At 48.0% G+C, this 15074-nt stretch overlaps 1 protein-coding gene across 2 annotated transcripts in view; it reads left to right on the top strand.

Annotated features, from left to right (window-relative positions):
• Arl3 (ARF like GTPase 3) overlaps positions 1–15049 on the top strand; it is a 54317-nt gene extending 39268 nt beyond the window's left edge. The window contains exons 4-7 of one of the 2 annotated variants that reach the window (XM_042264781.2): positions 1152–1202; positions 3385–3570; positions 4588–4655; positions 14779–15049. In XM_042264781.2, the coding sequence (XP_042120715.2) occupies positions 1152–1202; positions 3385–3570; positions 4588–4655; positions 14779–14788 (315 nt within the window). In that variant the 3' untranslated portion in view covers positions 14789–15049. The remainder of the gene's footprint in view (positions 1–1151; positions 1203–3384; positions 3571–4587; positions 4656–14778) is intronic. The other variant, XM_006983337.4, reaches the window with a different exon arrangement.
• Positions 15050–15074: the final 25 nt, after the last annotated feature.

The following is a 15074-nucleotide window of genomic DNA, read 5'->3' as shown; positions in this document are numbered from 1 at the left end:
GGTGTAACTTGGGCGCCATTTGTAGCTGAAGTTTTCCTGGTCCTGTCTGGCCCACAGACAAATCTCTCTCACTAGCGTCCCATAGGAAACACACAGAAACTTATATTACTTATAAACTGTATGGCCGTGGCAGGCTTCTTGCTAACTGTATATATATATATATTGGTCTTTTGAGACAGGGTTTCTCTGTGTAGCTTTGCACCTTTCCTGGAACTCACTTGGTAGCCCAGGCTGGCCTCAAACTCACAAAGATCCGCCTGCCTCTGCCTCCCGAGTGCTGGGATTAAAGGCGTGCGCCATCACCGCCCGGCCCTGTTCTTATATCTTAAATTAACCCATTTTTATTAATCTATACCTTGTCATGTGGCTCGTGGCTTACCGATAGCTTACATCTTGCTACTCATCGGCGGCGGCTGGCAGCATCTTCCTGTCTCAGCCTTCCACCTCCCAGAATTTTCCTCTCTCCTTATCCCACCTACACTATACTTCCTGCCTGGCTACTGGCCAATCAGCATTTTATTTATCAATCAATCAGAGCAACACCTTCACAGCATCCCCAGCAGGTTATTGTTTAGACTTTATGTGTCTTTATGTGCCACATAGGAGAATAGTGTGTCTGTCTCATGGAGCTCTAGGAAGAACTAGTGGACTAGGAAGCCTCACTCACTAGTGAAAGACCAGAGCCCCACAGAATGCAGGGATTTTACCCTCCTTGGCCTAGAGTTTCCCTGGACGTGTTTTCTCAGCATCCTTGGTTAGTTAGTTAATTAAGTAATTAATTCGCTTATTTTGGTTCCCCAGATGAACTGAGAATTGCCTATCTGTTCCCATATGATAGGTTAATCCGAACTCTCTGAGGACCTTCTGTTCCTTTTGTAAAACTTGCCCCTTCTCTGGGTGGTAGAGATGGCTCAGAGGTTAAGAGTACTGGCTGCTCTTCCAGAGGTTCTGAGTTAAATTCCCAGCAACCACATGGTGGCTCACAATCATCTGTAATGAGATCTGGTGCCCTCTTCTGGCCTGTAGGGATACATGCAAGCAGAACACTGTATATGTAATAAATAAATAGATCTTTAAAACAAAAAAACACAAAACTTGCCCCTTCTCTTTCTATGTCTGTTTGTTGAAGTAATTCTTGTCTTCCTTTGCAGATATATGTAATTGACAGCGCAGACAGAAAAAGATTTGAAGAGACGGGTCAGGTAAATGATTGTTATGTCAAACTCTTTCCCAAACACCGGGCATTCGTGACTCTACCTGAAGTATGAGTGAGGAAAGGGGGACTTCTTGTTACAGTTCAAGGAGGAGGCTCATTCTAGCCAAGAGGCAAAAATACCAGCAGTCCAGAGAGAGTGGTTTCGAGTCTTTTACACTGTCTTTTGATGAAAGCCTTTTAGCTTAATCGAGCTTAATATATAAGACATAAGTAGATGGCGTCAGAGAGATGCTCAGAGGTCAAGAGCACTGGCTGCTCTTCCAGAGGTCCTGAGTTCAATTCCCAGCACCCACATGGTGGCTCACAACCATCTCTAGTGGGATCTGATGCCCTCTTCTGGCATACAGGCATATATGCAGACATAACATTGTATACATAATAAATAAATAAATCTTTTATATATATATATATATATATATATATATATATATGCAAATGGAACTTCGTACCACACCCAAAAGTCCTTCTGATTTTTTCCCAGACCTTGTAGAAATGAACTCACGAACACTACAATTAGCTTTTCTATTCACACTTTGTTTGTTTGTTTGTTTGTTTGTTTGTTTCAAGACAGGGCTTCTCTGTGTAACTGCTCTGGCTGTCCTGGTGTAGACCAGGCTGGCCTCAGACTCACAGAGATCCACCTGCCTCTGCCTCTGCTTCCCGAGCGCTGGGACTAAAGGTGTGGAGCACTGGGACTAAAGGTGTGCGTGCCACCACCATCGGTATTTACACTTTTCAATACTTAATTGACCAAGAGTAACTTTGGCAAATTGAGGAGGATGAGAAGAAACATACATACAAGCCAGAACTAAGCTCCTCATTTTCAAGCCAGGAGACAAGGTCAACCTTGAACTCGAGCACGGCTTCAACTGCAGGCCACATGTCAACGTGGTTAGATGGTGTGATTTGTGTGCTCAGTCATACGCAGAGCCGTGCTGGGCATGGGCCGTTGAGGTCGGAGTGAGGTCACCAGCAGGAGTAACAGGGGGAAGGGAGTCCCCAGAGAGGCGTGTTTGGATCTCACTGCAGAAATTCTGGCCTCTTTCCAAAGGCGGAAGTTCCCATGTTTCTGTTCCTTTTGCTTGGCAAGCGGGCGGAGGAGTCTGCAGACTCCTGGAGACAGCGCTGCTCCCCTCCACACCCAGTGGTTTCTGGGTCATCGCTGCGCTGAGCCCGGGCTGCACGTGAGCTTGGGGCAGGGGTGTCCTCGGAGTTAGCTGCCTCTTGAGCTGTCTGGTTCCTTTTTGTCTTTTCGGTTTTGGTTTTGGAGACAGGGTCTCATTATGTAGCCCTGGCTGTCCTGGAACTCACTCTGTAGACCTGGCTGGCCTCAAACTCACAGAGATCCACCTGCCTCTGCCTCCCGAGTGCTGGGATCAAAGGCGTGCGTCACCATACCTGCAGCTTTCCGGGTTTATTTTGAAAGCTGAATGTTTAAAATAGCTAAAATGTGAGCTTAGAGGGAGCGAGGCGGAGCCTGTCCTTTTGGTAAGTGTATCTACTCATTTGAAATTACTGCAGACAGAATTAGCATCACTGTAGCACCAGCCTGTGACCTGGAGGGCCAGTGAAGGTCTAGTCCCTTCTGGTTCTTTCCGGATGAGAGTTTGATGATGTTGATGCATGAGTGCATGCTTTGGAGATAGGGATTAATAGACACAATTATCTCTAATTGTCATTTTCATTTCTATGCATACTTGCGCCTACACACATGCATTTGTAGGGGTGGGTCCAGCCCAATGAGGGACACCTGCTTAGCATGTGTAAGGTTCTTTGTTCAATCCCCAGCACCAGAGGAAAAATGAAAAAGATATTTGCAGGTGGTAAGCTTGAATAAGTCTGAGATCTCTAGCCACTGTCTACCTTCTTCTTTAAACAGTGGCTCTCGGGTGTTTCTCAGTGGCCTGTGAGTCGCTTACAACAGAATCGCCTGGGGAGTCTGTTAATAGTGCTTCCTGGGCGCTGGCTCTGGCTTTCTGCAGTCAGCACCCCTAGCTGGAGCCCAGAAATTTGCTAGGGAATCTCCCCCAGTTACAGCCTGAGGGTCTCTGCCTTGAAAGTTGCTGCTGATGAACTTACCTGCTAAATGTGCTGTCAGTCCAAGTGTGTGGCTTAAATGTCACAGTTCTCAAACTCCTCTCCTCTTTCCTTCCCAAAAAATGGTCCAGGAACTAACAGAATTACTGGAGGAAGAAAAGCTGAGTTGTGTGCCCGTGCTCATCTTTGCTAACAAGCAGGACCTACTCACGGCAGCCCCCGCCTCCGAGATCGCAGAAGGGCTGAATCTACACACCATCCGGGACCGGGTCTGGCAGATCCAGTCCTGCTCAGCTCTCACAGGCGAGGGCGTCCAGGTGAGACCTTGGCAAGGTTCCGTTCCTGTCAACATGGCAGCTCACCAAGGCAGCCTTCCTCGCTGGTAGGGTTGATCTAGACCAGTGGTTCTCAACCTGTGGGGCACAGCCCCCTTTGGGGTTGAATGACCCTTTCATAGGGGTTCCCTAAGACCATCAGAAAACACAGATATTTACATTACGATTCATAACAGTAGCAAGATTACAGTTATAAAGTAGCAACAAAGTATTTTATGGTTGGGGGTCACAACATTATTAAAGAACTGTATTAAAGGGTCAAGTCATTAGGAAGAATGATAATTACTGCTCTAGACAGAAAAAGATTTGAAGCAAATGGCCTTTGATTGGCAGATGAACCATTCTAGAAAGTGAAGGGCACAGAAGGAGGTTGCTGCTTTGCTGCTAGAAACCAGATACCATGAAGTGTTCCAAGGAAGGAATAACCCTGCTAGAAACCAACCAGATACCATGAAGTGTTCCAAGGAAGGAATAGCCCTGCACCTTCAGCATATTCTCCCTGTGTGGAGGAGGGCTGGAGAGATGACCTGGAGGTTGTTCTAACTCTGGAATTGTTTGACAATTGTCTTGGCATTCTGTGTTACATCCATAATATTTTATGGACGCTAACAGCCTGTGATCTCACGGTGATTGCGTCACCACCACACAGGGGCTGCTTGGCCTCCAAAGACTTCTCCCCTGCTCCCGGGCTTGGTATCTGTTCCCAGCCACTGGTGTTGATTTCCCACTGGGAGGCTTCTATGGACACAAAGCCCTGTGCTTTATACTGAGGAACTGTACACCAGAGATTGAACACCCCCTTTTTTAATATTAATTTAGGGCAGAACACAGCCCTGCCCCCGTCATCCGAGAGACTTTATTCTCAAGAAAAGTCACACACTTCCAACTCAGGTGCATCCTGCCAAGCATCATCAACTCAGTGACACTCCATAGCCAGCCCTTTAAGATGACCCAGAGTCCTCCACATTCCTCTTTTCAAGTGTCCTGTATATCTGCCAGGACGTGCAACCGTACTGTGAGGACTGGTCCGTACTGCTCCAGGACATAGATTCCCGCCTTGCCACGTGGTATGTCGATAATGGCATGACAGTTTGCTTTTCTCCCGACTTGGCATGTTGGTTGCAGACCTGAGGTTTGATTCCCGACCTTTGCCCACGGCCCCTTTCCATTCGCTTCTCCCGTCTGATGTCGCCTCTCCTCAGACGTTTAACACCCACTTGTCTTTAGATGGTCTGATTGCGTTTATCCCAAGCAAATAACCACATCCTAGAATTGTGTTAGTCCTAATATGTTTGCTACATGGTTTTTGTTTTGCTTTTGCTTTTATAACAAAAATAGCCGGGACTGGAGAGATGGCTCACAGGTTAAGAGCACCGACTGCTCTTCCAGAGGTCCTGAGTTCAATCCCAGCAACCACATGGTGGCTCACAACCACCTGTAATGAGATCTGGTGCCCTCTTCTGGGATGCAGGCATACACGCTGACAGAACATTATATATGTAATAAATAAATAAATCTTTAACAAAAATTAGCCATGGCTGGCTTCTGTGTGGCCTTAGAGTTGAGTGCAGTCAGCACTAGACAGGTGTCCCCTCCTCAGACTGCTCATACCTGCACCCCAGAATTTCTCCATGAATATGTGTATGTTGGGGTTCCTTGAAATCCAGGGATTACCACAGTAAAATTCTCAAAATGTCTAGAGCAGTCTGAGGTTTAAGTTTGGAGAGTTGGTGTTTTAGAGTTTTGTGACAGGATCTCTTTTTAGATAGTAAGAAAAAAAAAATTCAAAGCTGGAACCAGTGGCACATGTCTTTAATCCCAGCACTCAGGAGGCAAAGGCAGACAGATCTCTGTGAGTTCAAGGCCAGCCTGGTCTACGGAGCTAATTCCAGGACAGCCAGGACTACACAGAGAGACTCTATCTCAGGGGGAAAAATATTTTATATTATGAATATGGGTGTTTTGTCTGTATGTATGTGTGTACCCTTCATGTGTGCTATGTATGTGAAGGCCAGAAGAGGGTGTTAAATCTCTTGGAATTAGAGTCACAGATGGTTGTGAGCCACCATACAGGTGCTGGGACTCAAACTCCAGTCCTCTAGAAGAGCAGCCAATGCCCTTAACTACAGAATCATCTCTACAGCCCCAAAACAGGGTGTTTTGTAGCCAAGCTGGTCTCAGACTCTGCACAGCTGAGTCTGATCTCCTGACCTTCCTCTTTCAGCATCCAGAGTGTTGGGATTACAGGAATGAGCCACCACACCCAGCTGTAAATCTCATTTCTCCTAGATTCTGCCTAGATCGGGCATTGTGGCATGCATCCGCGCTCTGGAGGATCCCTTGAGTCCTGAGTTCTAGTCTTGTCCCATAGATCCTATCTCAAGCATGTATTTTTTCCTTGTTTGTAAACATGTCAAAGCTTATAAAGTTGAAAAAAATGTGGGCTAAGGGCATGGCTCAGTGGTAGAATGGTTGTCTTACATGGACAGGATTCTGAGTTCATCTTAGCAGCACAAAACTACACAGAGAAGGGCTGGAGAGATGGCTCAGAGGTTAAGAGCACTGGCTGCTCTTCCAGAGGACCTGAGTTCAATTCCCAGCAACCACATGGTGGCTCACAACCATCTGTAGTGAGTTCTGGTGCCCTCTTCTGGCATGCAGGTATATGTGCAGACAGAACACTGTATACCTAATAAATAATTAAATTTAAATAAATAAATAAAAAGAAAAAATACAGAGAGAAAGTGGGCACAACAGTACAAGCCTGCAATCCCAGTTCCTAGGGGTAAAGGAGGAGCAGGGGTTCAAAGCCATCCTCAGCCAGCCTGGACTGTGTGAGATTGTCTGAAAAGTAAGTAAAAAAATTATTTTCTTGCTCCTAAGTCCTGCTCTATAAAGGGACTAACTACCATTCTTCTAGATTCTTCCTTATGAAATTGCTCCCACATAGGTGATTATTTATGTATATGAGCTTGTCTATCAGGCCTTTGATTTAACTACGTTTTTCAGGGTAATTTACAGCCTAGTCCAAGTGCGCTATGACATGGAATGTTGGTAATAGGTAAATGCTGCTGTGTAGTTTTATTTAACCTCGTCCGATTACAACCCTCTCTAAAGATGGAGTCATCTGAGCCCACACGTGCCTCCCGTCTGTGCACAGGTCAAGAGACGGCAGCTTGCCTTCTTGTTGGTTTTCCATCACAGACGATGGAGCCCAGGTTGTTAAGGCGAGCGCTGTACCTCCCGAGCTGCAGCCCCAGGCCAGGAGAGGCTTCCCTGTTAGAAAACATTCCAGCGTGTGGACTCTGCCCTCTCCATGGCTCAGAACACAGGTGTTAGGAGGCCAAGGGCATCCTGGTGTTGGGAGCTGGAAAGATGGCTGAAGAGAGGAGGCAGGTTGTATGCCACACTCCTCAGAGCGTGGGCTCGTGGTCCTGTGACCTCTCTCTTGGCCCGAGTGGAGAAAGCATGAAAAAGCAAAGCCCAAATTCACAGTGAGGCTCCTTCTTCAGCCTGCCTTGGGCTATGAAAGGGGCAACCAGGGTAGTGCTGTAGAGTCACTTCTGAGCACAGTGGCCTTGAAGTCAAGGTCACCATAGGAACCTGAGGGCAGCCAGGGAGCTCCTGGCTGGGTAATCACACAGGTTCACAGCGCCCCCTACAGGGAGGGCCCCTTCCCTTCCATTCCCCTCCCTCTCCTTTGATCCAAGCTGGAAATCAAGCCCAGGGCAGTGAACATGATAGGCAAGTGCTCTCTCTACCAGTGAGCTCCAGCCCAGCCTCCTTTGTAGAACCCCTCGGCCAAGACAATAAGCTCCCAGGCAGTGGGACAGTGTGGGCGGGAATAGCAAGGACAGCGTTAAATAACGAGCCAGTTTGGATAAAGTGAGATTACAGTAATTTGATTATTATTATTTCTTAAAAAAAAAAAAGTGCTTCTTTAATCAGGGACCTGCAGGAGCCATGGGCACAGGAAGCAACATCAGAAGAGATCCAGGGGCAGCAGGATGGCTCAGTGGATAAAGGGGATCGCCACCTCACCTGATGGATGACCTGGGTTTGATCCCCAGGACCACAGGGCAAGAGGAGAGAACTGACTCTCAAAAGTTGTCCACTGACTTACCCACAACAGATAATTAATTAATTAATTAATCAAATTGAAACCAAATGAATGAGAGAGAGAGAGAGAGAGAGAGAGAGAGAGAGAGAGAGAGAGATCCAGCAAAGAACTGAGAGCAAAGAAAATGATTTTGTACGGAGGACAAATAGTTTGAAGGTCACTTAATTAGTTTATAGATAGTACCAGGGTGTACAGAATTGGATAGTTAAGACTGGGATTTCAAGGTTAATGAGATTAGATTATGGTTAATAGAATGATATAAATTTAGAGAATTTAACCATTATTTGAAATGGGTTATTTAATAAAAATGTTAATTAAGAAGGGAACCTACTGTCTATTGTCCTTCCATGGTAACCTTTGGGGACCAGAGAAAGGCCATGGAACCTTCTGTGGAAGCATTTTTCACCATCAGCGGCCATTGACCATGTTCCTCCCTCAGGTGATGCCGCTGACCTACACTTCTGTCCACTCAGCCAGTTCCCTGGTTTTTTACCTTTAAAAGAATCACCTCGGTGTAATTCCTTCCAGGGTTGTATGACTAAAGTACAGGCCTTTCATGGCTCTTAATTAAGGCCTAAAATATCCCTAAAAATGAAGAACTCTGCTAGGAAAATGACTGTAATCCAGGCATTTGGGGTTCACTTTCAGGTAGGAATTCAGTATCGTAATGATTCAAGCTCCCCAAATCCCAGCTTTGTTCTCCTCTTCCCGCCGCACCTCCCCAGAAACTGCCCGACTGGCTGGGCTGCTGACATCTGTACCACCTCTTTAACACCCAGAAAGAAAGCAGGAAAGTCTGAAAAAGGGAAAGGGGCGAGGGTCCAGGATTTGTTTGTAGTTGTGGGGCTGAAGGCATCCCGCCATCTAGCCTGGGCGTGTATACAGGTGTTGGATCAAAACATACCTGGTAGCCTACAAGAAGGTTCAGCACACTCACCTCTAAACCTGAAGATACAAGTTCAGTCCCTGGAACCTACATGGTGTAAGGAGAGAACCAACTCTGGTGGGTTCTTCTCTGTGCTCCATACCCATGCCATGGCTCACCTGGCCACCCGAACTACACACATACACACACACACACACATACACACAATGTCTGAAGGAATAAATGAATGAGGGGCTGGAGAGATGGCTCAGCAGTTAAGAGCACTGACTGCTCTTCCAGAGGACCCAAGTTCAATTCCCAGCACCCACATGGCGGTTCATAACAGTCTGTAACTCCAAAACCTGACACCCTCACACAGACATTCATGCAGGCAAAACACCAATGCATATAAAATAAAAACAAATAAATTATTTAAAAAAAGAAAGGAAGAAAGAAAAAAGAAAGGGGCTGGAAAGATGGCTTAACGGTTAAGGGCACTGACTGCTCTCCCAAAGGACCCGGGTTCAGATCCCAGCACCCACATGGCAGCTAACACTGTCTATAACTCCAAGATCTCACACCTTCACACAGACATACCTACAGACAAAACACCAATACACATAAAACAAAAGTAAATAAATTCTTTTTTTTTTTTAAAAAAAAAAAGAAAAGCCTGAAGGGCGGTGGTGGTGCACACCTTTAATCCCAGCACTCGGGAGGCAGAGCCAGGCAGATCTCTGTGAGTTCGAGGCCAGCCTGGTCTACAGAGTGAGTTCCCGGAAAGGCCCCAAAACTACACAGAGAAACCCTGTCTCAAAAAAAAAGGAGGAGGAGAAGAAGAGAGATTAAAAATGAATGAATGAATGAATGAATGAATGAATGAATGAAAAGTAAAACATTTTAAACAAAAAGCAGATCTAGAAGTGTGTCATACTGACCAATAGCAAGGACCTTCAAGTGGTCTGGTCCAGAGAACAGCCACAATCAGATAGGGATGTGCCAAGCAGGGCAGGTACGCTACTTTCTGCTAGTTAAGTGGCTTGAACACATGATCTGAGACTGTGGGAGCTGGTGACTCCAGGGATGGAATTCCTGGGGTGGAGTTTGTACCTGATACTGTCAAGGCACGCCTGTGTGGTCTTCACAGGACAACACTGTGAGTTCAGCTGTGGATAGAAAGAGTGTTGAGGACATCAAGAGAGCTGGAACAGGTCTTTTTTAAGATTTATTTATTTATTATGTATATGGAACAGGGCGCCAGATCTCATTTCAGGTGGTTGTGAGCCACCATGTGGGTGCTGGGAATTGAACTCAGGACCTCTGGAAGAACAGTCAGTGCTTTCCTTTTTTTTTTTTTTTTTTTTTTTGTTGTTGTTGTTGTTGTTTTTGTTTTTGTATTTTCGAGACAGGGTTTCTCTGTGTAGCTTTGCACCTTTCCTGGATCTCGCTCTGTAGACCAGGCTGGCCTCGAACTCACAGAGATCCGCCTGCCTCTGCCTCCCGAGTGCTGGAATTAAAGGTGTGCGCCACCACTGCCGCCCGGTGCAGTCGGTGCTCTTAACCTCTGAGCCATCTCTCCAGCCCTCAAGTGGGTTTTCATGGGAAACTGTCGTGAGTAGATAACAGTAAAGGTCACCAGACAGACACTGAAGAAGAGGGTCAGTCTTGGCGACTCCTTCCTGCTGAGAGGACTGTAGTCCAAAGGAGTGGTCGGAAGAGACCAGTTACGTCAAGAAGGTGAAGGCAGAGAGAAGTGAAAAATGTGAGAGGGATTACCGAAAACTCCCTCAGCCAGGCCCTGCCAGCATGGGGAGGAATCTCCCTCCATGCTTTCGAGGCTAGGCTGCTTGCTAGAGCCTCCTAGGATCCGTCATTCAGCACTGGGCCTCTTGTCCTTTTTCTTCTGAATGAGCATCAAGGAAATGGAAGAAAAAAGGCGGGGTGGCATACAAAGGCTCTGGCTCAGTTAGAGAAAAGGCCCTGCTTCCACCTGTGGCCGGAGTCCCCCCCCACACCTGCGGCCGGAATCCACCCCACCCCACCCCACCCCCCGAGGGTGCTTGTAATTGGTGGTGTCCTTTCAGGGTTGGAGACATTTTTTTCTGAAACACGGTGTGTGTGGTTGTTCTGGCTTTGGATTTCCTTTTAAAGCAGAAGTTGGCAGTTTGAACTTGGCCTCTAGACTTCGTCACCACGGTCACCTGCCTGCACCAATGGCTTTGAACGGGCAGTGTTCACAGGTGTTGCTCTCTAGACCACCACCTCCAGGCCACCACCTCCAGGCCACCACCTCCAGGCCACCACCTCCAGGCCACCACCTCCAGGCCACCTTTTCACTTGGCATCTACCCCGTTCCCTCCCCCACGTCTGCAAACAGGAAGGATGATCAGGTCACAGACTCCTCCACCATCGATTCCTTCAGACGGTCAGCAGTGGGCAGCCAACCAGCCTCATGCCTCTGCTTCATTTTCCTTGATCCAGGGGAGTCTTTCCTAGTCTGCTAACAGAATTTGATTGGTTTTTCTTTGTGGGGGGCACTAGAAGTGGAACCCAGTACCTTGTTTATGCTAAGCCCTTATTGTACAGTGGAGCTGCTGCATTGAGCAGTCCTGAATTTCAGTGTTTAAAAAATGACGTCCAGTCCTTCTTTCTAGGCCTGGGATCAGTTGGTAACTCCAGCTTTGTTTGGACCTGCATATCTGTCATTCAGACCTCAGGTTGAGTTTTATATCTGCAGACCTCTGTGAACTAAAGGGAGCCTGTGGCATGTGATTTGCTCCCTCCCTGGTACGCTGCCCTTTGTCACCAGAAAAATATGAACAGCAAGCCATATTTTATGTATGCTGAGTTCAGCTGCTCCTTGACCCCGGGGGCCTAACGGCACAATGGGATGGGACAGGCCTGCCGCATTGCTCAGCAAGGGTCTAAGCTCCCTGTCATCTTAAAGCAATTACTGAAGTGACCACATAGTCAGCCCAGCTTTAAAAACCAGCCCGCCCAACCATAGCCACCACTGCTTCCTTCCAAGGGTGCCCAGGACTGAGATCACATTAGAAAGAGTGGTGGAGCCAGCGGCCAGCTCTACCTAGGCAGGTCCTGCACCTTGAACCTCAGGCTGTGCGCTAGGATTAGTAGGTTTCCACCATATTGTAGGGCGGCCTTGCCCCACCTCCCCCACCCACAGTTACGGTGGGGATGTTCCTGCCACACAGACATTTATTTCCTCTCCAGGAAGCTGTACAAAGCCCAGTGTTTGAGGGTCTCTGTCTCTCTTTAGTCTCTATTATTGAATTGAAACTAATCAATTCAAATTCAGTTTGAGCCAGATTGGTCGGAAAGGAAAGGGGAGACTATTCACACCAAAGATAGTCATTCCCATAATGGAGATCAAATGTGCAGGAAATCGGTCAAACCAGTTTTTAACAATAAAACGTCCGACCATTAAACAAACCTATGAGTTCATTTCCTTCTTCAGGGACAGCAGAGTCGCCTCCTTTAAGTAAGCAATCACCTCTTCTCAGAGAAGCAGAGCCCAGCATCCACTTAAACACAGAGAAGCCCACCGTTCACTTAAAAACAGAAGCAGAAGGCTCCCTGTAACCACTGGAGGATGTGGCCCAGGTCACAAGTGTCCAGCCTTCTGCAGGCCTACATCCTGGCAGACTAGGAATCTTCTGGTCCCTTTTAGAGCTGTGGCTAGGTAGGCAGGGTTCCTCGACAGGGATACCTCCAGTCTTTGCCCTGTATTCAGCTGAAGGGAGCCATGAGGGAAAAACCCCACTAGAATGGCCTTCTTGCCTGCCTTCGAAGGCCTCCCAGCTCCTCAGTGATTAGATGCAGGGCTCTTCCTAGGCCACCCGCAGTCACGGAGAAATGCTGAATAGTATATGGTTCTCAGTGGGAAGATAAGCATATTTCAAGGCCCACCTCTGCCCCAAATTATTCTATTCTTCATTTCTTGTTTGCGATATGGAAACAATAATACATTCACTGGGTGGTTATGAGAATTAATTTTAAGAACTCTAAGTATGGACTATATTAAGCCAGACAGCATACTAGTCCCTTGCTTAGACCCTCCCGCCCATCTTGGTTTTTGGATAACACTATTATCTTTCCTTTCCAGTGAGCTACCTGACAAAGCTTGCCTTTACTTGATTTATGAGGTATTGTCACAGAGGATTGTGACCTTCCCCCTCCCCCTCCCCTCCAGCCCCCAAATGCTGTGACTCAAAGGAGCCTCCCCAAGCCCTGCAGAGGCCCCGGGCTTTGCTGCAGGATGTCACCAGGGGCTGGGGGCAGCCATGGATGCTGCCCCTGAGCGCCCTCTGTTGACGAGACCGTGGTGGGCCGACCTCTAGATTCTCAGACATCTGCAGGACAGCACCCCTCGGCAGGCTGCGCCCTTTAAGCCCCTTCTGCCTCCACAGTGTAAGGCTCCCTCCACCTTCTGCTTTGAGTGCCTGCAGCTGAGTAAATATTGTCCCTGTCTCTCTGCATGCACTTATGTGCGGTGAGATATAATAAGAGAAACCCCTCTTCACCAGTCATAAACCAAGGAAACAGACAAAGCAGTACGGGCCGGCATTGTGGGGGGCACTGCCGTTCCCAGAGAAGCAGGTCTGAGGAAACAGGTCTGTGGACAGGAGGGCCTTGCGACGGCACCTTTGGGTGTTCACGCTGCACGTGTGCCGCGCTCGTCAGCTTTGGAGCAAGACAAGATGGTTATCGTATTCTTCCCTCTCGTATGTGTAAAAATCCTTTTTGTCTCCTGGCAGGTGATCATTTTTTTTTTCCTAGAAACCAATTAGCTACTAAAATTAAACGTGCTCTCTTTAAATGAATCCTTTTCATAAAACGGCGTTAAAATTGTTCGGCTTTTCAGGGTATGCCGCTGACCCAGTTGTAATCGGATGCATTGGGGTCCCCTCACCCAGGCCTCCGCTGCCCAGCTGCAGCCAGGTGCTCTCCACCTGAAGGAGAGAGCTTTGCCAGGCCCAGGCCTCATCTTGGCAAAGCAGAACGTCCCTCAGATCATCGGGTTCTCCTGCCCAAGTGCCCTGATGGCAGCTGGTGGAGTTTTAATCACTGTAAATGCAGGTGACCATCAGATTAGCCAGGAGAAGGGGACCTGCTGGTTGTTCTGCAGTGATGTATTGTTTACGGGATTAATGTCCCGGTGGCCAAGGGTGTCAGCTGATATTTATTGCTATAAGCTGTCTTAGCTGTTCCGGTTCAGCGGCCAGATTCACAGCCACCAGAAACGTGGGGTTTAGAGTGTGGGGTGTCACGTGTGTGCGTGTGTGTGATAGCACACGTATGTGAGACCCAGACACTGGGCAAGATGCCCTTCAGGGCCCACCTTGAGTTCTGTTCTGTGCTCCTGAGGGAGCTTGCACATGCCTGAAGGTCAGGCGTCTCTGGGGAGGAGTGTGTGTCCAGGTATGCTCCAGAGGGGGTTGGAAAGGAGGTCATGTCTGACAGGCCTGCATCTGTGAGGAACTGTGCTGCCTACCAGGTGGCCGTCAGCAGTGTGTGTGTGTGTGTGTGTGTGTGTGTGTGTGTGTGTGTGTGTGCGCGCGCGCGCGCGCGTTAACCTCAGTCCCTCTCCAGCCCTAAATAAAAAAGGACACTTTCAAGGTCACTGTGCCTTTAAGGGGACCTTCTCTCCTTGCCTCTCTGTCCCTCTGCGTAGTAGGGCTTAAAGCAACAAGAGGCCACTTTTAAACCTCTCTGCAGACATAAGTGTGTACCGCTCCTGCATGTGTGGACTAACACCCACTGCGGAGGGTTGTTTTTCCAAAGTGAAATTTAATTTAACGCGAGTGTACACTGTCACACTGTAAACACGCTGGGGCACGAGAAGGGTAGCTCATTGAATTAATGCCCTAGCAAAGGTCAGCTTTTAGAAAAAGCCAAAAATGGCTGGACTCTCTCCTGATAGCTCCTCAGTCAAGCCCTGGACCTGGGCAGGTGTGTTTATTTTTTCAGAGGGAGTTCCTGAGAACGAATCTCAAGTTCAGATGCTGGCCTCCGCCTGTGCTCAGAGACCCCCTCCACCCTCCCAAGAGGTCGCGGCCCTGGTCAGCCTGCTGGGCCTCAGGGGCAACAAACTCCACAGAGTCGGTGGTGGCAGTGCCCTCCAGCCTGAGCTCTTGGGGTCTTTCTTGTAACTAACACTGCCTTTCTCTGCCCGTTTCCCTCAAAGGATGGCATGAACTGGGTCTGCAAGAACGTCACCGCGAAGAAGAAATAGTCTAGAGCCGTGGAGCTGCAGGAGCTGTAGGAGCCGCGTTTGGCCCGAAGAGCACTGGTCTGCTGTTTTCTGACCAAATGCTTTTTCATCTGCACAGCGGCCGCTGTGTGACGAGAGGGACAAGAGCTTCCGAAGAACCCCTCTCCAGCCGTAGGTTTTAACTGATCTCCAAGGTTCAGTATCGTTTTTCAAATAAAGGAATTATATTATTTCCTCTGCTTAATTGCGATAGTATTAAATGTCTCAGA

This window comes from Peromyscus maniculatus, chromosome 1 (assembly GCF_049852395.1).
Source record: "Peromyscus maniculatus bairdii isolate BWxNUB_F1_BW_parent chromosome 1, HU_Pman_BW_mat_3.1, whole genome shotgun sequence".
NCBI lineage: Eukaryota > Metazoa > Chordata > Mammalia > Rodentia > Cricetidae > Peromyscus > Peromyscus maniculatus.
This window is presented reverse-complemented; position numbering and strand designations above follow the sequence as displayed.